The 26,287-nt window shown below is 35.8% G+C and overlaps 1 protein-coding gene across 2 annotated transcripts in view; it reads right to left on the reverse strand.

Moving 5' to 3' along the window:
• TLK1 (tousled like kinase 1) overlaps positions 1 to 26,287 on the reverse strand; it is a 67,158-nt gene that overhangs the window by 15,237 nt on the left and 25,634 nt on the right. For both annotated transcript variants that reach the window (XM_038141755.1, XM_038141754.1), the window contains exons 2-12: positions 25,957 to 26,075; positions 22,418 to 22,489; positions 17,966 to 18,041; positions 15,404 to 15,450; positions 14,898 to 14,984; positions 13,725 to 13,814; positions 12,782 to 12,874; positions 11,437 to 11,547; positions 9,611 to 9,747; positions 8,133 to 8,321; positions 859 to 925 (exon numbers count right to left, since the gene is read on the reverse strand). In XM_038141755.1, the coding sequence (XP_037997683.1) occupies positions 859 to 925; positions 8,133 to 8,321; positions 9,611 to 9,747; positions 11,437 to 11,547; positions 12,782 to 12,874; positions 13,725 to 13,814; positions 14,898 to 14,984; positions 15,404 to 15,450; positions 17,966 to 18,041; positions 22,418 to 22,489; positions 25,957 to 26,070 (1,083 nt within the window). In that variant the 5' untranslated portion in view covers positions 26,071 to 26,075. The remainder of the gene's footprint in view (positions 1 to 858; positions 926 to 8,132; positions 8,322 to 9,610; positions 9,748 to 11,436; positions 11,548 to 12,781; positions 12,875 to 13,724; positions 13,815 to 14,897; positions 14,985 to 15,403; positions 15,451 to 17,965; positions 18,042 to 22,417; positions 22,490 to 25,956; positions 26,076 to 26,287) is intronic.

Raw genomic sequence — 26,287 nt, forward strand, 5'->3', positions numbered from 1 at the left:
CATGTGAAGCTGGAGCTTCTAAACCATTAACAATGAAGAACAATATGGGCAGTCTACTTCACCAGTGCCAGCAAATTATATGCAGATTTCCTACTACAGATTCAAGTACTTTCCTGTCATATTCTTTAGGAACAGCTGCAGCTTTCTCAAGGGGCTCAGTTCAGTTTATTACAGTAGGATTTATAACAGGTGGCTTGTACATTTGAAGAGAACACGCCTGAAACAGACTTGCAACATTTCAAGGGGAAAACACTGCGACCTGTTTTGACTCACCAGCTCAGGAACTACTACTCAGCACATAGAAATCCTTTTCTTTCACTCTTGTCGAGATATTTCTGTCTGCATCAACTGCCATTCCATTTTACAGGTTATTCCTCAAAATCTTTGCTTGAATGAGCAAGTTTCCTCATATAATAATTATCTCACTACACAGATTTATTAGAATGATGGGGTTCAAGAAAAGGTTTTTTTCAAAAGTCAAAAACAAGAGTAAAATATCTGACTGCAGAAATAAAGAGCCCATGCATCAAACGTGGCTGGCTCACTGAGCTGTGAAACAAGAGCTCAGAAAGTGGAAGGGGAAGGGCAGGATCGGGGGCCATCATCACTGTTAGCACTCTTAGAAGGATTTAAGGAACCAGGACAGTGTTACACTGGATGGACTCATTATTGTTCCCCTGTAATCCCAATGTTTATGAAAAGTTGCACAAACAGAAACAAAAGGAAGGCCACTATTAGGCATAAAGTAGTACAGCACTTTTAGTATTGGGTTTTGTAATCAGACAGCTCCCAACAACCCATCTCTTCATTTTGACAGTACTAGGTTTTATGGGTTTGGCCGTGATTAAAGAAACATACCTTTTTGAGATGTCCTAATCGAAGCTTGAAAATTTCTTCCTGTTCATGGTACTCTGCTAGAGTCAAACTGAAAAGTGAAATAATCATGTAATTATAGCTTTTATATGGTGGCAAACAATCAATAGCATTTTTACTTAAAAACTACAGTGTATTCAGCATCTTGTTATTTAGAAGTCACTAGAAGTACTAGAAGTACATTTCTGAACCATCTGAAAATCTTGGATTTGTCATTTCAGGGTCAAAACATACCTACAGAATGCCTATATTTGGTATTCTGCAATACTAACTGCCTGTCCCATTGAACTATTTTGCTTCTTCCAGATAGCCTCTTAATTACCTAGATGCATCTTGAATCATATCACCATCCCAGATTTTAGCTGATGCTACTCCACTGCTTGGTTCTCAACTGTAACTCATTCAGAAATTAGACAAGAATGATAACACTGGATTTCTGAGCTGTGATTTACAGACAGTAGTGCAAAACCATACATTTCAAGTTCATTAGCACTACACTTGGCATGAAACCACAAATTCAGCTTTGAATTCACACGTGACTCTCCTGCTTGTTCTCTTTGCATCTTCCTTTTCTTGGCAATTTCTGGCTACAAATAATTCAGTGCTCCCTCACTGTCTATAGACTTGCTCAGTTATCATGCAGAGAATCTGGACTGTTTGCACAGATTAGTAACTAAGAAACCTGTGAACTTATTGCATGCAGTATCCATGTGATGAACAAAAAAGACAAACCACCCAAAAAATAGACCCAAGAGACTTAAGTTCCAGATAAGAAACCATGCACATATGAGGAAGAGAAACAGGGGATACAGAAGGAGAAAGAGGTATGGCCTCCTTGAAAGGGTTCACACAAATTAAAATTATACTTTTTATTGTTTTGCCTAGACCTAATACTTCTTGCATGATATAAAGGTAAAACTCACAGTATAATATGTTCTCACAAAGTCCACACTTCTGTGGGTTCAGCTATCAGCTGGGAAGATCGTTACACAAGGTGGTTAGAGGGCTACACATGCTGCTTATATTGCAAGTCTGAGGACTGGAATGTCTTGAGATTCACCAGTAGTCTTCCCAGAGATGAGGGACTAATTCAGATTTCTCTTACAGCAAATGCCAACCAAAAACAAAATTTGCTGAAATCTAATAGATTATGAGACTTCTTCCTCCCTTTTAAACTTCAAGTTTACCACAGTTTTCACAATTCCAACACCTGTATTCTTATTGCATCTCAAAAGTTGTTGATAAAGGAGCGCATCTTTTTCAGATAAAATCTGGTGGTTCTGAAGCTTTCATAGAGCCCTTTCCATTCCTGTTATTATAAATACAGAATTTCACTGACCATTTTCTGATTTGACCAGAACAGAAAACTGATTCAACCACATCTCAGTGAAATTATGGAAGGTTTTTTTGACCTCACCATCTAAAAGTTCAAGCAATTGGAAAGATCCTCACAAGACTGTAGTTATTTCATCAGCCTTCTGAGTCTGTAACATATAGAAAACACTCAGATCAGGTGTCAAAAGCACCTATCCTGTCAGAAACTGAGAAGCAAGCAATCGTTTCTTTTAAGACATGTCATACAAAGTTACCCTGCATAATTTTTTTCTTGCTGGAATTCAGAGCAGTCTTGTATTACAGTCAATCGACATCCCCAAACACTCCGAAGGCAATGGAGGGAGGAAATTTGCCTCTCCGAGAAAGGCCAAAGGTCTCTTACTACCAGATTTTGGGACCTAACATTTATATTCTTTTCCTAGCAAAATCTCCTCTGGGTTTAGACAACGTATGCTACATCTTAAAAGAAGATGCAAATGTAAAATGGGCTGTCTCCATAGCTAGGAATATTGGCAATGTACTTGGACTTTGTACAGTCCAAGCAACAGCAAGAAACATAAGAAACAAATGCTCCAATTCCTGCTGTAATACATCTACTAGCACTAGCAAAGAAACACAGACCATGCTAGATGACTTTAAACAATATCCCCAACACATTTTCAATACTTCTATTAAAACACCAGTGGATTAATTTCTCAGTTAAAAAAGACCAATGCCAACGTTTACAAGGCTGAATATTGTAGTTTCCAGATTCTTGTCTACAATACAAACTATAGGTTTCCAGAAATACAGACAGTAAAGCTTGTCTTTCTCAAGAAAAAGAGTATTTTAAGTGGCTTTGCAAAGCTGAACCACCAGTAAAACACACCCAAAATACAAAGTTTATGACATGACCTATCAGAGCTTTCAGTTCTGGATTACCCTGAGAGCCCTAAAACCACAGATCCCCTTAAAAACTAACATAATATGGAAAATTCAGTCCTTTGTATAAAACCTGAGGTGTCCACACAAAGTGCACAGACCCCCCCTAGCAAGTATTGCCTTTCAGAAAGTCCTGAGACAGCACTCTTGAGCACAGAGCACAACTTGGACGTCATATTGAAAACATTAAGATTCAAAGTCACTCTTTCCATGTTTCTATGCCACAACCCAATAAATGATTGTTTTCCATTTTTCTATTTCCTTACAAATCTAACTCTATTAGAAGCACAGCATGTTTCACAGCAATCTAAATCTGTCATTACTGACCACCACATTTTGGAGAAAGGCATATAAAACACAGAGCTGTACACAGACACAGCCACTTTGGATTTTGTTCATTTACTTCTGAAAAACAAAACTTTATTCTCTCATACTCGGAAACACTTTTTTTTAGGAGTTTATTAGTTTTTATTTAAAAATACAGTGTACTTTGTATTAAAATAGCACACAGCTAACAGCAGTAAGCCAGTAACAGCATCTGTTTTCTGGCTGTAGGCCACTGCATAGTCTGAAAACATCCTACCAGCCTAGAGACTGCTCCCCATCAGCCCACCACTTTCTACCTGCATGCACTCACCACACCTTTTGCAGGGCAGTGGCACACTGGAGGCACCTTTTGAAAACAGAATTACAGAATCACACAATGCCTGGGTCGGAAGGGACCTTAAAGATCATCTGTTCCCAACCCTCCTGTCATGGGCAGGGATGCCACCTACTAGATCTGGTTGCTCAGAGCACCACCCAAGGCACCTACAACACACCATAGTTTCCTGCAGAAGGGATTGCTCCTTTATCACCTGAGACAGACAGGTCTCATCAGACGTGGAGGGAAGTTGAGGAGCACAGGGTAGGGACATCAACCAGAAACAAGGCTGCTGCCATCTTAAGCTGGATAGTCCGGCCTGGGGCTAATCTGAGGAGCACTTGGGAAGAAGGGCAGCTGGGAACAGGTTGCATGAATTAATATGGCAACACTCTCATCCTGACCATGATCTTTTCTGCACAAAATTACTGTACAATAAATGCTATATACTAATAATTTTAATTTGGCTGCTGTCTGCAGCCAAATAAACTCTGAAACACACGCAATAAATTCCAGAAAGTCCTCAAAATGCACTGGACATATTCTGTGTATGAAGCATAATTCTTCAGAAACATGACGGGCCACGATGTGCCTCTCTTACTTGTTGCCAGAAGAAAGTAGATAGCTTTCCTGGCCTGAAAGACTTGATTATCACCAATTAAAACTTTTTTTTAATTAGAAAGAATAGGTCTTTCAGAGGCTTATCTTTCCACCATCAAATTTCAAAGGTTTTGACACAATATACATGCGTTGACATAACCCGTCTTCTTTTTACTTCTTCCTCACAAGTGCAGACAAAACCTTCTACAATCAAAATTCTTTTACTAGTGGGTACAGACAAGACAAAAAACCCAAACAAGCCATGTGTTCCTTGGTTCTCACCATGAGCAAGCCTGGAACGTTTACAAACATCTCTCTTCCCACCTCTGCCCTGCTGGAAAATCATCCTGGGTACACAGGCACAGCAGAATGCAGCCATGCTCCCAAACAGCCATATACACATCCAATACGAGTTTTCTGGCTACAATTTCTCTTCCCTTTTGGTCCAAGCTTATTCTCACCCCAGTTCCCCAAATTTCTGCAAGGATGAATAAACTTCAACCAAGTCAAAACCTTTCATGACGTCTTTTCACCCACTGTTTTCATGTTTGCCTTAGAAATAGACTGCCTCAGGAAAGAAGCTGTCTTTACTTGTCCAGTAAAGCCCAGACACATTGTTGGCACTTCAGCCTGAAAAAGTTCCTGAAAATATTTTTATTTGTTTCATACAGAACAGAATGCTCCTGCTATGATGCCTTTGTTCAGCCACAGTTACAAACCCTGCCAGCTCTCTCTGCTCTCCTAGTCCAAACTGCACGCAGGGACAAGAACGCATTCAGGCTACCACGGAGGAACTGGGAAGCACTTGAAGAGGTGACAGGGAAGTGAATACAACTGAAATGGCTGAAGCTGCAGAGGAAGGATTCCACCATCTAAACCAAATAAAACATTGCTCCTAGAAACAGCTGTCTCATGAAATAAGAGCTGCTTCCAAAAGGTGGGGACTTGCATTATACTCTTACAGAATCCTCCCTCACATCTCCAAAGAATTTACAAGAGAGTTTTCAAACAGATTTTTTTCCAGGTCTAAAAAGGCAACCTCTACTTCAAATAAATTTTTTTTCTCTAAATATATTTAAATTTATTCATTTCACATAAGACTAATAAAATTACTTTGCTCAGTAGAAAACAGAACTCTCAAAATTGAAACTATTTTTTAGTTCTGGCTTAGGCCACAAAAAGGGAAAGAATGATGGAAAACCAGGACAGTGTTTAGAATCATGTGTTCCATGTTACTGGAAGCACCAAAACCACCATTCACTCATAAGACACTGGCAAACTGGCCACTTTTATAACAACAACTTCAGACCAAAAAGTCTGCTTTTACATTCCTATCAGACACCACAGTAAATTCAGCTAAACTCAAACAATGTCCTTATTAAGAATGCCTCAGGCAACACCTTCAGTTTGCTTCAAAATAGCTGACACCAGTTTGCAGAAAAAGCTTCAATACTCCTGATTGTTACAAAGCTGTAGATCATTTTGTTTCATCAATACCAGAAGCTAGATATATTTTTTACAGCAAACAATGCAGTGTTAAAGACACCTGTTGGTAACAAACCCCAGCAAGTCGTTTGTATGTTTTAAACAAACCTGCTTGATCACTTGCATGTATGTTGTATTAATTCTCTACTGGTTTTAGCTCATTAATCTCAAGCAGCTCTGCATTTCCTCATGCCTCATAAAAACAGAACCTTTTCCATTTGACTATACTAATTAAGATCATTACTGTCAAAGTAATGCAGAAACAGTGATAAGCAATGTAATGGGAGAGAATCACACAGAGCACATGACAAATTTACTCTAAAATGGAAGTGCATAATTAATGTCTTACCAAGATACACAAAACAATTAATTCTGTACTGAGAAGCAGAAAGGAGTCAACACAATACTACAATATAAAGTTGTAACAAATCCTAAATACAAAAAAACCCTTTCAAGTAAAGGCCTAAGAGTGTAATGTGGCTAAATGACTCTGTGATCTCTCAAAGATCTGAAACAAAATTTATAAGCTTATGATACAAGCAAGTAGTCTCATACCTAGATTATGGAATGATCAAACTATGATACTTAAATGCAAAACAATTTTGATTCAATTACTGCTTACATTTTTGCTAGCATTAGATACAAAAGGACAATTTTGATTGTTCTCCTGACGATTCCATAACAAGCAAGCATTTTCATGTGTCATTTAACATGTAACTGGTTAAGGCGGATTAAAAGAAAATTTGCAGTCTTTGGTAAACTGGAAATTATTTAACACCATGTAACACCAGAAAATATTCTGAAGTTTATTACCAGGAATTCATCTTGTCCTACTTAAAAATTAGAACATATTGTCTGTATTTTTCTCCCAATTTATATTTCATCATCTCTCAAAGGAGCAATAAGATTATGGGAGTATAACCAGCCAAAAGTTAGCAAATAAAAATTTCTGTAAATTTTCATGTATTTTCCATTACTTAATGTTACTTTTAATAACAGGAGGGATTACAGTCAAACACACAGCAATATATTTTTAACACAACAGCAATATTTACTGTACTATTCTCAAGTACTAATTATGGTCTGAGAAGAAACACAGGCACTAAGCATTACTAAAAAGTCACAATGAGCAATGACTCTTCAGCTCTCTACCAAAACACAAGTAATGCTAACCAAGATTTGCTTACATTGCCAGCCTTACTACTGTATTTTCATGGTATTCTTGTCACAGTAAAACAATTTCACAATGTGAATTTTAAGAATGATGCATTATGCAAAACACATGCAGCTGTCTTCAAAGGGATGGTCCAAATGTATTTATTTAGCAGATCTAACCAGAGGAATTCATATACCCTACATCCCTGGAGGTATAAATTATTGCCTCCACGCGCGAGAGGTGGCAAGTGACTATGCTCACTACAGGCAGCTTACTTCTGCAAAGTAACACAGATTAATTGCTACTCTTTTCAAGCCTAATTATTTACTTCTTACTTAAAAATAAACTAGGAACGGATACACTATCAGCTGCAGCATCTTAGCCTAAAGGGCAGTAACTAATATCTTGAAGCAGCAATTTCATAAAATATTCAAATTAAATGTCAAGAACACATCCTTGTGTCCCTTGAATTATACCCTTTCTGTCTGCAGGAAAAAGATGTCCCCCCCAAAAAAAAGAGAGAGATCTCAAAGAACTTGCAATTTTTATGTTTCAATGACAAAAAATGAGAACACTGTTAATAGGTGAAATGGGATCAGTAACTTCTGATAGTTGGTCTCAGAATGTGGCATTCAGAAGGAGAGAAAAGATATTTCTATTTGTTTTAAGACATGTCTTCACATACTAAAGGCTGAATTTTTTTTTTTTTGGTCAACTAGATACTGTTATATGGAAAAGAATAATCTCCAACTAAAAGAGAAGCTCTTAAACCAAAGTGGATAAAGAAAAGTCCAATCAGTACCAGTGACATCAGAAAACTAAGAAGCCAGGATAAGGAGACTTCTAGATCAGGATAACATAAGGAGCATTGCCTATCGCCAGAATGGGCCCTTCTCTGGTGACTTTACCAAAAATAAATTGTACAACAACTTCATAGACAGTGCAATTGTATAACAACTTCATAGACAGTGGTGCAAATTTCCCTAACATCAGCAAGTCCTTAGTGAGAATATAGCTGCTGAATATACCGAGTGTCTTTTTATGCTGTTATTTGAATAGAACACACACAGACAATATCTCAGAATTTATGTAAAAGACTGATTGAAATGTTAAACTTACAGCTGTGGTAAATTTGGTCTAACAAAGGGATCGTTTTCTGCCCCATTCACAGCTTTATTTTTCCTCTGCTTGGGTTCAGAATTGGCAGATGGTGCCTGAGAATTATTTGTAGTTGGAGGCTTTCGCTTGGCCAGGAGCTTTCTCTGCCTTTCAATGTCTTCCCTTTGTTGATTCACCCACTCTTGCTGCCTGTAAACCCCAAAAAAAGCTTTATTAAAGTTTCATCGATTAGCATTTTTTCAAGAACTATCTTTTTAACTGATAAGGCATTTAGAAATTTTAAAAAACTTACTAAACATGTGAAAATGTTTCCTAGGAGAATGAACACCAGTGTTCTTCATGCAGTGGAAAAATTTTGCTAAAGTTATGGCACAATTTACTTTTTAAGTATATGGTGGTTTCAGGGGGATTGTTTGGTTTTTGTTGTTGTTTTGGGGTTTTGTGGGTTTTTATTTTTCATTTTTTTGTTTTGTTTTTGAAAGTGCTATGCATGACTTCTGCACAAGAAAAAAACCATCTATCTGAGCTGGTGGATATCTTATTTTATACCATCAAAAACATTCCCTGACAGCATCAATAGAGAGCACCTGATTTTTACAGGCCAAGTACTCAATTTTATCTGGCCATTCCCAAATAAATCATCAGTTTGGTTGTATGGCAAATGATTACAGCTTTTATGCAAAATACATCTACAGACTGTTTTAAAGACTGTTTAGAAAAACAGTGTCGCAGGCAATCCCACAATGCTAAGCCCTTCAAAAACAAAACTCTGGTGAATTACTTCTTTAAATATATGTATTCTTCTATCTATAAATCTATCTGTATTTCAAATTAATCAGATTAATTACCAAATAACTCCTTTGGAAGCACTGCATAATTATTTTACCACCATCGCTGAGAGTCTTGCAGAGCCCTTTTCCTTGGCCCCATCTCTGCTGAAATACCTGCTCTGGCAGCTCTTTCCCAGGTGGTTCCTCTCTCCTATCCACTTGCACTAGATCCTATCTGAGGCTGCCAGATTTGTCACTGCTCCTTCACAGCACTAAGGAGCTGGATGCCAGAAAAAGCTGCTGCCATGAAGATGTGCAGGTAGCACCTATGTGACCAGTGAGAACTTCACAGACCTCATCTGTCCCAACGACCACCAGTGATACTTGGCTAGCTTCCTGAAAAATCCCTGATTTACCTTTATAATTCTAACAGCTGAGTTGAATAACTATGTGCTGCTTATTTACAACATCCATGCTTTTGTAAAGATGGTTAAAACAAAGTGGAACCAAACTGTTTTTTAAAGACACACAACGGTAGCATTGCCTCACCTGATTAATGGAGTTCTATACTCTACTCTCAGTCTTCAAAAGGCAAAGCAAAATACAATATATGAAATGCTGCTTCAATCCTAGAACATTAGTAATAAAAAAGTCCACTAGAGGGAAGTAACAATTAGTGAGAACTTTAAGAACATAGCATTGACTAACTTCACAAGATTTTGAAATGCAAAGCCATCTGTCCACTGTTCAGTAAATGAAGCACCATGACGAACTGTTGTAAAATGCCCCAGGCGTAATCTGTCTTGCATGCTCTTCTCTCTGCTTGCCAGCTTCTCCTGTGTGCTCTAAGAAAACAACAAAAAATTTCATATTTAGTAACACTAAAATGTTCAAAAAGTCAATAAAACACTTAGGGTTTTTTTCTCCTCCAACAGCCTTTTAAGAGGAGTGTCGACAAAAACATGTTGTAGTATTTACCCCATTTATTCTAATTTCTACAGAACTCAAGCATCTGCAGTTGCCAGAACCAGTGCTAGAGGACAATTTATGCACTAAAAGCCCCCCTGAGTTTGGCTCCTTTTCCCTATGAAGTTTGCTGCTCTTAATGATTAAAAAAGCACTTTATTTAGAGTATCAGCATCATAGAGGATATAATTAAGATTCTATCTGTACATGTCTACTACAACAAATGAACTGACTCAGATATCATAAAGAAAGCACTTCCTATACTTGGCCTGGAAACTTCCTTGCCAGAGCATCCACGTTAGTGCTTGTACCAAGTGACCTGGGCAGGGACCTCTGTGTGGCAATGCACTGTTGGCAGGCTTAACTGCACTCAGATATTCGCTTGCAGTGACAGAAGCAGATGCCCTTCTTAGAAGCAGCACTGCTACCCCAAGCACCCTTGGGATGTGACAACCAACGGAGTCTGCCTGCTCTCCCTCAAAGAAAGAGCACTATGAACACCTAATGCAAGGAAACCTCTTTGATTGCTACAAGTGCTTGCTTCACAACAAATGTCTACGACCCAAAATCACAAACACAAAAAGTGTGAAGTTGTCAGAATTAAGGCTCTTTTTACAAGCAGACTTCTAGACTGAAGAAGGGCCTTTCACAGGAAACATCCCTTGTGGTATTCTCAGTCTGAAGGTATGCACTTACTATCATGCCAAACAGATCTGATGCATCTTTTCCCTGCATTCCCCTCATGCTGGAACTTAAAAAGTTCTGCAATCATTTATTTATGACATGCTAGTGAGAAAACTCTCCTGAATCCTCCAGTGGCTCGCTTTGAGCCATTGCGTATGTCAGCAGGATCCAGCAGCATGCACTAGGGAAGGCACTGGGGCTGTTAATCTTGAACTTTTTTGTGCCTTAATCTCTAATAACATGATTTGCTACTAACTTTTTAAGATTTTTTTAAATTTAGGCTATTTTAAAGAAGAGGGAGAGAAAAACAAGGTATCCTTGCCTTCTAATAAATTGCTACTGGTTTAATATAATTGGCATGAAATTTTTAAAAAGTGATTCTTTCATTAATGGTAGTATGAAGGCAGTCATCTTAATTTCCTTTCTTCCATTAATTCTGAGCTAACAAGGCATTTTATCATTTTACATCAAAAATTACTGTAGCCACTTAAGTGTCTCGCAAAGAGATGTTATCCATCTCCTCTTCACAATAGATTATGTTGAAAAATTCTTTTATCCACTGTGATCTTACCATTTTCCCAGAAAATATGCCATATATTAAATTCATACATTCATAACTTCCATGATTTGCTATTTTGAATTACTTACGATGGGTAAATCCTAAAATTAAAAAAGGTACATTTTCCACAATCTGAAAAAGGTTAAATGTTTTATTTAGCTTATTCAGGTTTATAAAAATATTGCCAGATAGAGACCATAGATACAAAGTTTCAATCTCAAGTGACAAATGTGAAAAAGTTGAAGATAAAATGAAGGAATCATAATGGAGTTTTACAGCAATCTCCCAGCTTTTACCACAAAGATTTTAAGAGCAGTAAACTTACCTTTTCAATTAGAAGCTTCTTGCTCATCGAAATACATTTGTTTAACCTTTCTTTGTATTTTTCAAGTAGTTTTTGTTGTTCATCTATTTGTCTTCTAAGATCACAATTAGCCTAACAAATATATACAAAATATGAAGAGATATATTGAAATACTGCTTCTAATTCAGCTCTCACAGAAAATAAAAACATCTAATTTCACATGACTAAAGTAAGGAACATACATGCATAAACACATCTATTTCTCTTAATAAAAATTTCATTTCACAGATATATCCCTATCTATAGAAGGATGACTTGATTCTTTTTTATTTTGTTTACATTGTCCTGCATTCTGTATTACAGAGCATGCAGCATAATGAGAATATATAAAAACTCTGTACCAATCTCATGTTCAGCTCTCCACTGAGGGCTCCACTTACATTCAAACTGGAAAATTTTAGCATCAGATCTTTATATATGATTCTCAAGTCATGTGAATCCCAACATCTTCAATTTAAAAGAAAGCAAAAATTTCACAATTATAAAAGTTCAATGATCTGAGTAGGAAGTTTAACAAATTCCCTGTGTTCCAATTATATTTAACTTATTACACCTTAAAAATCCCACAATATTATTTTGATTAAAAAAAAAGTTTAAAAATAGTTTAGGCTTGTCTATCCCATACTGTTGAACATCTGTTAGAACAATCTGCAAATACAATTTCATAGTAAATCATTGCATGGGTTAATATTTTTATGTATTGAACATATGTATATTGTATACATACAAACACTAAACAGACTACAAATTGTGAAATACAGGTTTGTTTTGTATTTCATATTTCTGTATATCCCCTCTCCAGTGTTTCCTTTGAGAGCATAAGCATTAAGAATTTTTTTTTCTGAAAACAGGTCTTAGAGTATAGTATGGTTTTCTTATTGAAAGCAGTTATTCATTGCCTGTATTTATTTCTGTCACAATCACCTCCACTGTGAAAATGCCAATATCCACAGATAATGGCTATTCATAATTAGAACAAAAAAAAAAAAAAAAACCCAAAACCACCCGTTAGGTGAATTCTAATATGAATTTAAAGAATTAATCAACTGCCTGCAAATGGCGCTGGCTTTCTTTGCACCTGCAGAAGTCTATAAACATATTTAATCATTAACAAGTTGTAGCACAGAAGCTGAAAAAACATCTACATTTCATTAGACAAACTTCTTAGATTTAAGAAAAAAAATTACAAAAATTAAAAACTTGTTTTAAAGTTTTTATTTAAGTAATTCTTTAAAAATCTAAAAAATTGTCCTCATATTCAGTCCGATATTCTGAATAAATACCTTCACCCATGTCCAACACTTACCCTGAGTAAGTCATCTATACGACCTTCTTTCTTTTCCAAGTCTTGATTTTTATTACTTTCTAGTGCAGCTAATTTCAGCATTGTGAGATCAGTCTAGAAAGAACATTTTGAAATATTTATCCTTTCCTTTTACTACTACAGCACTATTCTTTTTATGCTTGTTAGGCAGAGAAATAAACTACTTTAAAACATTCAACAAGACCAGAAAAATCTTATTTTCAGGTGTTTGGAAGTATCATTAAAGGTTCTTATTCAAAATCACTTTTCCTCTTCATGAGGACAAATGTGAACAGTTGGGACAAACCATTAACAGTATTAAAAGATTTCATCACCAACTGAGAAGTTACTGTTCATAAAAAAGCATAAAAAACAGGGCAAGAATGTAAACGTCAACTAATTAATTTCTCTGTATCAGTCAACAGGTGAAACAACCTTTTTCTGACTAATGTGAAAGAACAGATCACATCAGAAATGGCAGAGAGAATGAAACAGTTGATTTCAGCTTTTAAAAGTCATGTCAGAATTGTGTTGATCATTTTGACTGCCATCTCATCCATCTAATTTTTCTTCTTCAATGTCAGATTTTAAATGCAGTATGACAATGGCAGCTGTCAATTCAAATACTGCCTGAAAAAGCAGCTTCTACTTCTAAAATCACACAACAGCTAAAATTTTGAGCAAAAACCTACCAATGCCATGGTCATCTATGTAATCATGAAGTGCCATGCTGGGAGCTGAGCAAGTGCAGAATACAAAACTCACCAGAGATATTTAAATTACGAGCTGCTGAACTTGACCGAAGAATGCTTTGGCAATTTTAAAAAGCAAAGTTTTTCAAAGTCTTTAAGAGTTTATAAACAGTTAAAAGTCAAAGAAATAAACATAACTACTTTTTTTTTTTTTTTTTTTCCTGCAATGTAAAGTGATCTACTCAAAAAGTTACCTGAGTAATTTTAATAGATAACTGCTTTGGTTGTGTGAGAGGGTGGTCCCCAAAAGCTAATGAAGTAGGAGAAGGACTATTCTGTCGAACCTGAAAGGCATGAAAGCAAAGTATTTTAGATACAGCTGTAATATCTAATTATGAACACAGCCTTGGTACAACTCCTGGCAGGAACATCTCAAAGAAACACAGAAATAAGGTATTTTTGTACACAAGCTACTACTTGGAGCACTGCATTGAGAACTATCTGTCTGGAGTTGCATACCACTTGCAGTTCAGGAAGGATGCAATATATTCTCTGAGAAAACTAAGACTGTCACTTTTGGGAAACAGACTGAAAGATTTAAGACAATACAAGACTGACATAAGGTGATGTTAGTCTTACAAAGACTTATTTTTCTGATTCTGAGTTTTCACAACTCAAGAATAATATGAGTTATTTTTGGAATGTTTAGTTCTCCTGGGAGAACCTGAGAGGGGAAGCTAGTGCAAATCAGAAAGCAAATCCTGTTAATGAACCTAGTTTGTGTCAATGAGACCTTTTTCAAGCTGAATTCCAAAATCTGTATTACACTCCATATTGTTGGCAAGACCAAGAGGATGCCTGAAGTTGAAAGCACATGGAATAAAAGCTGAGTTCTACCTTCAGAGAAAACAAATCTTTTCTGTAACTGGCAAAATTTGTTTAGCCATTTAGCACGTTGAGCTGAGCAATGAAATTGTGCTTATGAGAAGCAAAAAAAGGAATTAGCACAACCAAAGAGAATTTTAGAGGCAGATTAGGTATCAATTATTGAAAATAACTTACAATTTATCAAAAGCTCAGCCTTTAAAGTCCCAAGCTAGGGGTCCAAGTTTCTCTATAAGTAACAAAAAACTCCCTTTTTTGTGTGAGGCCTATGAATAGACATCATTACAACATTTTAACATTTATTCGACATTCTACATAAATACCTTGTATTGAAAAAGATGTTTAAGAGAAAACAGCCTAGTGTTATTAGAAAAATTTAGTTTTAATACTTAATTTGATTTCTTTCTTTCCTGTTGGAAGAACAAATTCTTTCCCAGGACTCCTTCCTTTGAAAACTTCCCCCTTGAATACAGATTCTTTTCAGTTTTGCTATTTTTAGGCTATAAAACTATGTCGTGCAGTGACGGAGTTCCCAGACTTACAGAAGAAGGAGCGGAATGTGAGTTCTGAGGAGAGCGGATTGCAGGAGGTACGCCTCGCACCGGACTCGAGCCGTTTCCACCTTGGTACTGCCGAGCACACATGGACCTCCAGTTAGTCAATCTTCTCAAAACACATTATACATCTACTGAAAGTACACAGTACATTCTACAGCTCATCTGTACACAGAATTTGTAAATCAGACTGTATTACTTTTATCAGTGCAACCTTTAGCTGTTTAAGGAACAGTGTGAAAGATAATGGGTTTTGTATTTTAGTTCAGTTCATCTCCGCCAAGAGATGACTGCATCTCCACTTCAAGGTTTAATACTCAGAAGCATACATAAAGAAAAAAAGAAGTAACCTTTCAAGAGGTTTATAACCTCTTTATAACATCTACAATGGTTTATAACCATTATAACAAAAAATGTTGTACCATCCAAAAAAAGCTAAAAGGATATTTTAGAAGAAAGTTTTCAAAGCAAAGTAAAATTTACAAAATTCTTACCTCAAAATAGTCACTAATCTTGTGACCACGTCCCCCAATATTCTTTCCTGAAATAAATGCAGCAATACATTAGAATTGGTTAAATAAATTACTTGTGGAGGTGTCTTACATTTTTAGCTATAAAACAATGATAGTAAAATCTTACCACTTGTTAATTGGTTTTCTTTGATGTGGTAATACTTGATGTCCCTATATAGGTAATTAAGGGATTGCCAAAACAAAGGAATTTGCATATTCCATTCATTGAGAAATCAGATATTAAGTCACTCTCAATTCCTAAACCAGTTTAGAGTAGACTTTACAGAAATCCTAGACCTCTTAAAAATAACACAAAATTCATCCCTCATTCTACAGATCAAACCTTCAGCTCTAAGTCCCTCCCCTTTTCAAGGACTATCTCAAAGTATCAGATTGACCAAGTCTACTAACATTACATACTCCAGGCGAGTTATTATGCCCAAATATTCTGCCCAAGGATTTTCCTAGGTGCCAGTAACAATGAGGACATAGAGAATGCCAAGTATTTCCAGTTCTCTTAACCTGATAATGAACTGGGTAACTCACAATGTTAACTAGGGAAATAAAACACCAGAGATTGAGATTAGAATTTATCTTAAATGGATTGAGACTTCAGGAGAACTATCATGAATTGTATTTCTTCAACAGGAGGACCTGACCCATACGTGGCATTCCAGAGATTGCACCTATACCTTATCCAATGCACAGATGTCTTCTTCTGTTTGGACCTAAGATGACCAATAAATCTTAAGACTAGGCTTTTCTCCTGTAGAACTCAGACAACCTGTTAGGAAACATCTTGGAAATGGACTACTTTTCAAAGCTTTTTACTTTAGAGAAAAAAATTTTGGCAATGTATTAGGACATCATTACCCATAGATCCATAAATTTGATTTCCACTTTTTAGCAAAGATTTTCAAGCTTTTCTATTGTTTCAACCCTGATGAATTCTCTCTAGTTCAACATACCTCTGTACTGACACTGCTGCATAAAGCTGTGTCACTAAGAAGTAACATAAAAAACCAGAAACATTTGGCAGCCCTTTTTGTGTCAAGACTTTTAACAGAAAAAAATAGATAAAATAATTCCAAGACCTAGAACAGCACACAGCCAACTTCTCCAGTAGTTACCCAATCAGTGCATGCATTGCTGCTACTTCCCTCCAGCCAATTCTTTACCTACCCTGTAATTCTGCTAGTGATTTGTCCTCATGCCTAATTCTCATATATCACTTTATCAAATTTGCTTTCATGCAGGTAAATGAGACAGACTGCATTCTTCTTCAGTATAGAAAAATCTATTTGATGTCATGTTACAGAGCTACACTGAAGAAATATGTCAAATTAGTTTGGCAGAGCCGATTATGAATAGATTTACACTGATTTATACCACCTTCCAATTAGTTCTATGTTCTAAACAACCCTTTTCTTCAACATTTATGGATTAATTTACATATTAAAAAGTCAATATCCTGGGTATGCAATATACAAGAGATTGACTTCTTGTTTCTTTTTTCCAATACAATAGGAGGTTTTTTGCTGTGCTTCAACTGTACTGTACCACTCCAAGAAGCTGCAGTTTCTTAGGCCAGCTCCTTGAGAATATTGCAGTGCAGACTACTCATTTTTACTGCTTCCTACAGGAAAACAGTGATAAGATACTATAATCATGTTTTCTATATTAAAAAGGCCCAAAAATTTCCATCATCTCTAATTTCAACACTCATCAGTAAGAGGAAGGATAAGCTACTAGAACAATGGAAATAGGAAAATTCATTCAGGTTCTTTTAACAAAGCAGGTGTCTACAAAGCAACACTTAGGAAGAAATTAATTTTAATCCAAGAACATGATTATTCTACTAATAGCATGCTGCATCACAAAGACTTCCAGATATGGAGACCATTGCTTTATATCTGAAGTGACGTTTTCTAGCTCTGTTAGAATTAAAAATTAAGCTGATACAGATGTTATCAGAACTATTTCCGTTCCCCTTCTAATGAATTTTTGTCTTGAGGTTAAATTTCCACCAGTTCTCACCCAAAAGAGAGGAATGACAAAAAATAAACTTTGTAAATATTAAATTAGAAATCAATCTCATCATGACTTCCCCACCCCTCTAGACTAGTGCAATCTTCCACAAAAAAAGGAAGAATAAAATTAAGTTCTTACCTATACCTGTATAACAAGCATCAGATATTGTAATCAGTAATCCTTTTCTCCCCTTATCTACTGAAAAGAAATTCAAACCACAAGGTATTTTGCATGAGAAGAACTGCTGTAATTCTTTAAAAGATTACAGAGTTGTATCATAGCTGCAAGTTACACACGCAGCAGCTCATCATTCCTTTGGGTAATTACCAGTCCCATCCATGTTTTACTTGCCCATCCCTTCCAGTGACAAATGGGAGGGTGACAAGAATACATAATTTATCACCCAAAACACAACAGCCATCTTACGTAAGTGAAAACACAGAATTTTTAAGGCTAACAGTCAAAACTGTATTACATGCAATCACTACCTAGTCAATTTACATTTTCATTTACCTTGGCTGCTTTCACTCTGAGCGTCTGCTTTTCTTTTTCTTCCTCTGGAAGGTTCTGACTGCTTCTTCTCTGGAGTCTACAAACAACAAAAAGAACATGATGCAACATAGGCTCTATTTATTTGTATTATTGCTGTATTATTATGAAATAAATTTAAATCCTCATCCATAAAACATGATTTCACAATTCAGCAGGGATGCAATTTCAGATCGTAGTTAAACTAGATAATATGATCTTTGGTCAATCAAGTACAAGCTAGAAGAGGTATTTAAGAAAGTGAGAAGTAATTCTTAAATTATTTCCCAAAAGGCAAATCCACATATTAATTTTTAAGCAATTACTCCTTTTCATTTATTCTGGGGTTTATGAACACCCATTTTTGCTTCATTTATGTTTATATTTTACCAAGATGTCTGTATTTTAGTGCATGTGTTTTAAAGCTTAATACTTAAGTGAAATAATCTGATTCTGGATGATGTTTTCTACACATTGCTGTAGCATAAACACAAAGTTCCAGTACTTCAATAGGAAGCCAATAATGTTACACTTATGAAAAAGTGTAAAAGATATTTCAAAACTAACAAAAATTGCATGGATTTCTAGAATCTGCTGAGAATTAAAAAGAAAGAAAAAGAGGAAAAAGTAGAGTGCAAAAATTGCTCAAAATGTTAATAGTTATCCACTTAGAAAGTGTCGTCCTCGCCATATACTTTTATCTCAAGGAAAAAGAGAAGTATCAATGGTAAGTGAAAAAATACAGATCTGTTAATATTTCTGGAATAAATTTTTCCATACAGTTGCCTGGAAATTACAATCACCATGTACAACAAGAAAGGGCTGTGATCAGAAGCATCTCTAAATTATATTTGCTCCTCTTTGATCTGAGGATTCAAACCAGTTAGTCTCCCCAATTTAAATAATAAAAGCTGCTCTCGTTCAGCATGTTGCAGCTCTGTGTGTGTGTATTCTTCATGGTGCCTCATACGTAACTGGAGAAAGCACAGGAGACATTACATGAACTACTTTACCAGTAAAACCAAAGGTCCTTAAAAGCTCAGACTAAATCTGAGATCAGTGACAAGATGCTTCATTCTCTCAGGATACCTTCATTTTCTCATTTTATTGTATCTGTCATTTGGTGCTCCAAGTATACTTTCTTAACACAGCAAATATATCAACATTCAAATTTCAATCATCAGTAAATCATTTCAAAGACCTTTAAATTCCAAAATCTTTGTGTGGATATGCTCAATCATGAATTTACTACAAATACCCAACAGTACTTATGTTGGTAAGAACCACTTTAAGCTACCTGTGATCCCTAGAAAATTATTACTCTATAAAAGAATCAGCAGGACAAGAAAGGTCTTCCTTACCTATACCATGTATTTTTTATGTCTTTTGACTCCATGTGTAGCTTCATAAAGATATCTTTGGAAGTTTTACAACCATAAATGTTGTATTATCAGGCTGTAAATTAAGTTTAAATTTAATATATTTTATTTGAAATAAACTTATCCAACTGACATCTGCATCTTCTACAGGGCTATCATACATTAGCGAAGTATACAAAACTGACTCCTGGAAATGGAGTTACCTCAAGACTATTGATTCTAAAAGCAGAAAGCATAGCTTAGAAATTCAATTTTAATAATTTGGAATTACTGCCAGGTAAATAGGTAACATTAAGCTACCTTTCCATGAACTAAATTGAAACTACTTAACCAAGCATTTTCATGTTATTCTTGTTTTCCAACTTTCAATTCTGCAGTTACATTCTAATGTAGTAATTTTTACCTACCACATCAAGAAAAAAAAAAGTTTAAAACCTAATTAATGATGAAACACGTAAGATTTCCCCCACCAAAACTAGTTTCCAGCTGCTGTGTCTTGTAAAATCATCCACTTAAAGAGGTTTATAGTTTTAAAACTCAGGTAATTCGTAAATGTCTATTTCCTTAAGCTCTTCTGATTTCTTTCAGTGTTTAATTTAACCTTCCAAACCAGAAAGTACTAGCACACTAATGAGGTTATTAATGAGGTTACTCAACAAGGTCATGTTCCCCTTTTCTAAGCACAAAATTCACATGATAATGTACAGCACACATCAATCACTAGAAAATGTACTCCAAAATCCTTCCTAATGAATGGAGTCCCATGAATTACAAGAAACTGAAGACTAATGGGGCTGGGGAGTATCTCCCTGATAAATGAAGACTGAAGCTACTTTCTGTAGCTGCCAAAGTATTTACATATAGCCAAGATTTAGATTAAAATCTTACTACTTCATAAGCATGATAAAATACTTTTAAGGTTACCCAATGCTAGATTGTGAAGTTATATTAAAGTCACACACAGCTTGGCATACTAGCAGAGCTTCATACATCTTGGTCTTGATGCTAGTTTTCCCCTCAATTTCACTGTGCTTCCCCTGAGTCTTCCCTTCACATTCACAGATTAAATGTGCCACTTCATGATGAAAGCACAGAGTAATGACATGAATACATCATCAGGGTTTGATCAGAAATTGACATTCTTGCTAGAAATTAATTTCAATGATTCTGAGATTTGCATATCTACTTTTTTTTTCTCCCAAGACCTAATGTAAAACAACAGTGCTCTTCCAACGTCAAATGATGGCACTGCCTCCCCAGTGAGCAAGTCTGATTTCCATACTACCATCACTGTTACTATGAAACCTTCAAGGGCATGCTATTAAAACAAACAAAAACCAACACAACAAAACAATCCCGCAACCTGTTTGCAGTACTAAGATCTACAGCTTAGTTTTTATGGTACTTTAGCATGTAAGTAACCAGATGGAATTCTAAGAAGCGTAAAAATTTATTAACATACTTGCTATTACAATTATAATTTAAGTGAATACAACTAACAACTCCCGAAAAAGAGTCAAGAAAATGTATTTTGCTATTCAATGTCATTAAGACTCATCTTTCACTGTGCAATAGAGTACAGGGGACTTCTGTGCAGGGACATTTTCAAAAAATATGTCTATTTTAGAATACAAGTCTTAGAATATTTAAAAGACAAAATATTATCCTCACCCAGAAGCAAGACTTGAGGTTAAAACACTGTGCAGAGACTTTCAAACTCACATGCCTTGGAAAAGCTTTGCCTCTGTATCTCATGTATAGAACTGTAAAATAACATTTTCCTACACCGAAAACTTACTGCACATATAGTCAGTGTTCTGAGCTCACTCAACTACTCAGAGACATGGTTTTCTGTCAAGGAATTGCAATAATGCATCATAACCTTCAGGCTACTGCAGCACATTTCCATTCCCACACCTACATCAGAACTGCATCACTGCCCAGATTATTTCTAGGAAAAGCCATGAATAAAAACAACAGGCAGACAGAATCTTCTGGCTAAGAAAACAGCCTGTGCAATTGGATGCATAATCCAGCTGGGAAAGGTGAGGGGACAAAAAACATAGCCAAGCTTTTTCCAACAAGAAAAGCAAATCACACATACAGAACTTTTATTTATACGGTATCAGCTTTGGAAACCAATTAAATTCACCTGCTGACAGCCCAGTAAAAAAAGCGTCTTGTAGTGACTGAGCAAACGAACAATCAGGCCCCAAGGTAAAGCTCTGATGTGAAAATAAAACCAACTGCACAGTCCAAATAACCATCTCTCCAGCACGACACCCTGTCACACAGGGTCTAGCCTAGGCCAGAAATCCACTCTTGGTTACGAAGGATAAAATCTTATCCACGCAATCTGTGACACACAGAGGCAAAAGCGTCAGAGAGACTCACCGACCCCAAAATAGGTACATTCTAAGAGCTGTAGGACCAGTGCACTATATCAATGCTCAGCACTAAGAGGAAAATATTCTACTCAAGGGAAGTCTGAGCTCTGCACATTTAAACCTAATAAAAACATGAATCCTTTTCTTGGATTACAAACTGGATTTAGGTAAGAAAATATGCAGTGACATCTGCAGCTTTTACAAATAAAGATGACTTCTACTAAGGATGTCTGTCCTTGGCATAAATCCATATTTGGAAAGAAAACACAGTAAACTAGTTTCTAGAATATTTTCAAGGATTCATCCAAAGATCATTCAAAATTATCTGTGCTGATGAAACACTTATTACTTATGAAACAAAAGACAGCAAACTATATACACATTTTCAGCTCCAAAAGCTGTATGCATCCTCAGACCATGACTACATAGATAACAGAGAAACAGAAGCAGCTCATGACCAAAAATCCAAAGAAATTCATTTCTTCCGGCCATGGTTCCTGTTCCAAGAGATAGTGTCTTTCAGTAATTTATGCTCTTTCTCACCTATCTGAGTAGTCTGCATTTTACTTTAAAAGCCTCTATACAAAATAAGGCATCAAAGTAGAATAAAAATAAATTATTTGTTAGCATTAAAATTCTGAGGTAATAATGAATCTGCCCCATACACTTACCTCTGATTCTTTATCACTTAAAGATCCCAAGCTTCCAAAGCTGTGATTTGAGCTCTCGTTGTTTGTTGAGGCCTACCAAGACAAATAAAATACTCAACATTAAACACAGAATTATAAAACATAATCCACTGTTACCACTCACAGTTACAATCAGTAACAGCCATTTCATGCTCTCATGGAAAAATTAACTATAGAGCACTTGTGACTGGAAAGGGGGATAATAAGTTTGACAGGTGGTTATTTTGACAGGGCACAGTAAATTTTGAATTTCCATTGCTTTTGAGCCAAGTAAAACCCTAGCATATTCAAAACCACTGGAGAAAGTTCTAGAGACTACTAGAATTTTTCAGTTTTTGAAGAAAAAGAGGCGTTAATTAAAACAGGTTTTAATTTGCTGTCATGGAATAGATTTAAAAAATAATCATTGCCATAGTCTAGTCTGTCTTGGAGAAAATTAAAACCCACTGACAGTATTATTCTACATTCTTAAACAAATTTCCCCAACACAATAAATTTACCTTAGTGAGGGAAGAAAAAACAACAACAAACTCAAGTACTGATACAGTCCCAAATTACAATATTTTTTTAGAAATTTACTAAGGCTGATTTATTCAGAGATTTTTTGAACACAGCATGTCACGAGGACATGTTAATGAGTCATCATCAGCTGAGCGTCTTTTTATTAAAAAAACCCACCAAGATTCTTATACTGATGGACCTGTCTCTTCTCTATAAGAAGGCAGAACAAACACTTTGAAGTGAAACAGTTCCAAGGCAGTTTGCTCCTGAGCATTAAATTCCAGCCCAGTATCAGTTTGCAGGACAGTACTCATCTGTGACATCTGAATAACTAGATCATCTCTGAATTACAATGTCCAGAGAAATGTTAGTTAAACACAAATTTTCCATGTATGTTTTCACCCCCAGGGCAGTCTCCAGTACAGAAATGTCTCTATGTAGTTCTCCCTTCCCCTGTGTCAGTATCCAGTCACCCACATCAGATACAACAATAATATCAGTAACCTACATTTCTATTTCCAACCTTGCTTACTGAAAAAGCTTGAACATGATGGGCTTTTTTCCCCCCAGAAATTCCAAAACCCTTCAGCAACACATATGGTGAGGACAGCCTTTCAAAAAAGTATTTCCAATAAATAAGAATCCCTTTCAATTTAATCACCAGAACGATATAATAACCCAGAATATTTAAAAAAAAAATTACTATTAAAGTTGCAAGCTCTGTATTCTCTTGCTAGTTTAGGAAAATTAGAATCTGGAACATGGGTATTTGGGATTGTACACAAAGAAGTTTTCTCATTTTGGCCTTCAAAGTGAATGCAGACCAATGGATATTACATTTATACCTCATATTTTCCCAGTTGCCTCTGCACATCAGATCAAAAATGTTTTATCAGTTTTTTTAATAAAAAAACGATGTCCGAACATCCCCCACCAAGACTACAGACCATATTTTTTAAAAAGCATTTCTTTTCAAACATAGCCCAGATCAGCTACTACACTTCACATTATCTGCATGGATACACTGAATGCTCACAAACAAAAGAAATACAAACAAAACTGATGTAATTGTTGGTGTACTGATGGTGTAACAAATCACAGGACTAGAAGGTAAGAACAACAGTGTCTTAGATGAGGATCTGCATCAGTAAGAAACAGTGGTAACAATATCTTCTGCAAACATTTATCAAAGCATTTGGTAGTATTAAAAAAACGCCACTTCATCTAGATATTCATTTTGAAACCAACTGGATGAGATACAAATCTTGGAACGTACTAGGGACAAGAAATGTATTTTTTCCATGGCAGAGTGAAAAAGGAAATTAGTTATTTTAAATTTTTTTTTCTGGCTAACTTGGATGAACAAACTGAGAATGTGAAAGTGGAATGTAATTTGGCTAACAGCTGAAATCAGCTGAAAAACAGACAACAAGAAAAAGACTTCAGTAGATTTATGGAAATGGTAAGCAGTGACTCACAGGAATCAAATTTTAAAGAAGAGGATCCCCAAGAAACTTGATAATGCCTTTAAAAAAATATATTACACATACAGCAGCAGACAGATTATGAGGGAAAATTTGCAACAAAGCAATGGACCAAAACAGCTGTATCAAAAATTAAAAGTTCAATCAAGTTAGAAGTACAGGTTTAGTAATAAAAAAGGATAAATAGTAATGTGAACTATGAGCAAATACCTGAGCTATTAAAATGAGTTAATTAATTAGGGGAGTAAGCAGCACTAGACAATCCAAGGAATAAATAAACAAAACAGGCCAGAATCATTGTGTTTGCCTCTTTCTAATTTTAAGCATAAGATATGGTAAATACACAATTTTGCAATTATAATGAGAAGACAATTAGACAGTGCATCAATGTCACTGTGTCAATCCAAGCTCATTTCTTCCCCTGATTATTTAACTCACTTCTTGGTTTAAATGGTAGTAACAAGTTTGTCACCTTTTTACAGCTTTGTGACAGCTACCTTCACATCATTCTCCAAAGCAAATTAAGATATGATGCAAGATCACTATATAATAATTTCAATTCTGTGTAGTCTGTTCATAGCCATCGATACATGACATGTCTTCAGAAATTTCATCAATGTCTTCTATCAGGAAGTATTGGTTCTGTAATCTATACTGGATCTATTTTAGCATAGGAAGCTAAAAATACTACAAGTTTGTGTAAAGCACTTAAAACATGAGGACACTGCAAACAGTTTGGAAACAGACCTCAGAAGTAATTTAGTCATGAGGGAAACGCACCTAAAAAAATTAGTATGACACCTTTTTAATATCAGTCTATTAAGTACTATACTTGATGGAGAACATTCCAATACACAAATACAAAATGGAGTACCTCTGGCTAGGCAACAGTATTGCAGAAATCAGTCTTGGAAGCTGAACTTAGTAACTTGAACAGAATATGCAACAAAGACAAAATTATTTTGCAGATATATTAACTGAAAGGAAATATACAACATATGGAAAGTAATTATTCAGTGTTCATAATGTTCTTCCTAAAATGTTGCATCCTGGCTTAGATACTAAAGGACAGGAATTCTACAATGAAAGTAAGAGAAACTGATATACATGTCTGGAAATGTTGAAATAATTTGTTTATCTATATGTATTAATCTTCAAAAAAAGTTTAATACTAAAAAAGATGTCACAGCAGACTCCGTAAGTAGATGGTCATCTGCAGCAGGGACAACTCCACCTAGATAATGAGAAAATCTTCCATCTCTGATCACATGTGCACTACAGCAAAGCCACAAAAGAGCCAGTATAAGCTCATTCTTCAGTGTTTTTAAGGACAATTCAACATCCATATCACAGAAAGGTTAGGATGCACAATTGTACCTCAAAGCAAAACAACAGACAAACAGGGATTTTTCTGAGAGCCTCTTCCAACCCAATGCTTTTACAAGTAAATCACATTGAAAATATGAAAATGAGATGGTGTGAGATACATTAGTACTTCAAAGATGGCAGATATGAATGACTGCTCTTAGGACTTACTTTAGCTCCAACACTGCAACTTCCAGTACTCCCCGTGCTGCCACTTACTACTCCTGTGAATCTTGCCTCTAACAATTCTTGTCTTCTTGGGTCCAGGCTATGAAGTTCATCCATTGCTCCTAAAAAAATACATATACAAACTCATTACATTTCCTAATATTTGCAGTGGAACCTTTCACAAACAAGCCAAACATACCAGTGGCCTACGCGAACGAAGGATTTGTACCCTCAAGTTGACAATGACACACCGCGTGTTACCTAATAACCAAAGCACTCAAGGAATTAGAAAAATGTTGTGGCAAGTTCTGCGTATCAGAATAGCCTTGTCAAT

The sequence above is a fragment of the Motacilla alba genome, chromosome 7, assembly GCF_015832195.1.
Source record: "Motacilla alba alba isolate MOTALB_02 chromosome 7, Motacilla_alba_V1.0_pri, whole genome shotgun sequence".
In the NCBI taxonomy this organism is placed as follows: Eukaryota; Metazoa; Chordata; class Aves; order Passeriformes; family Motacillidae; genus Motacilla; species Motacilla alba.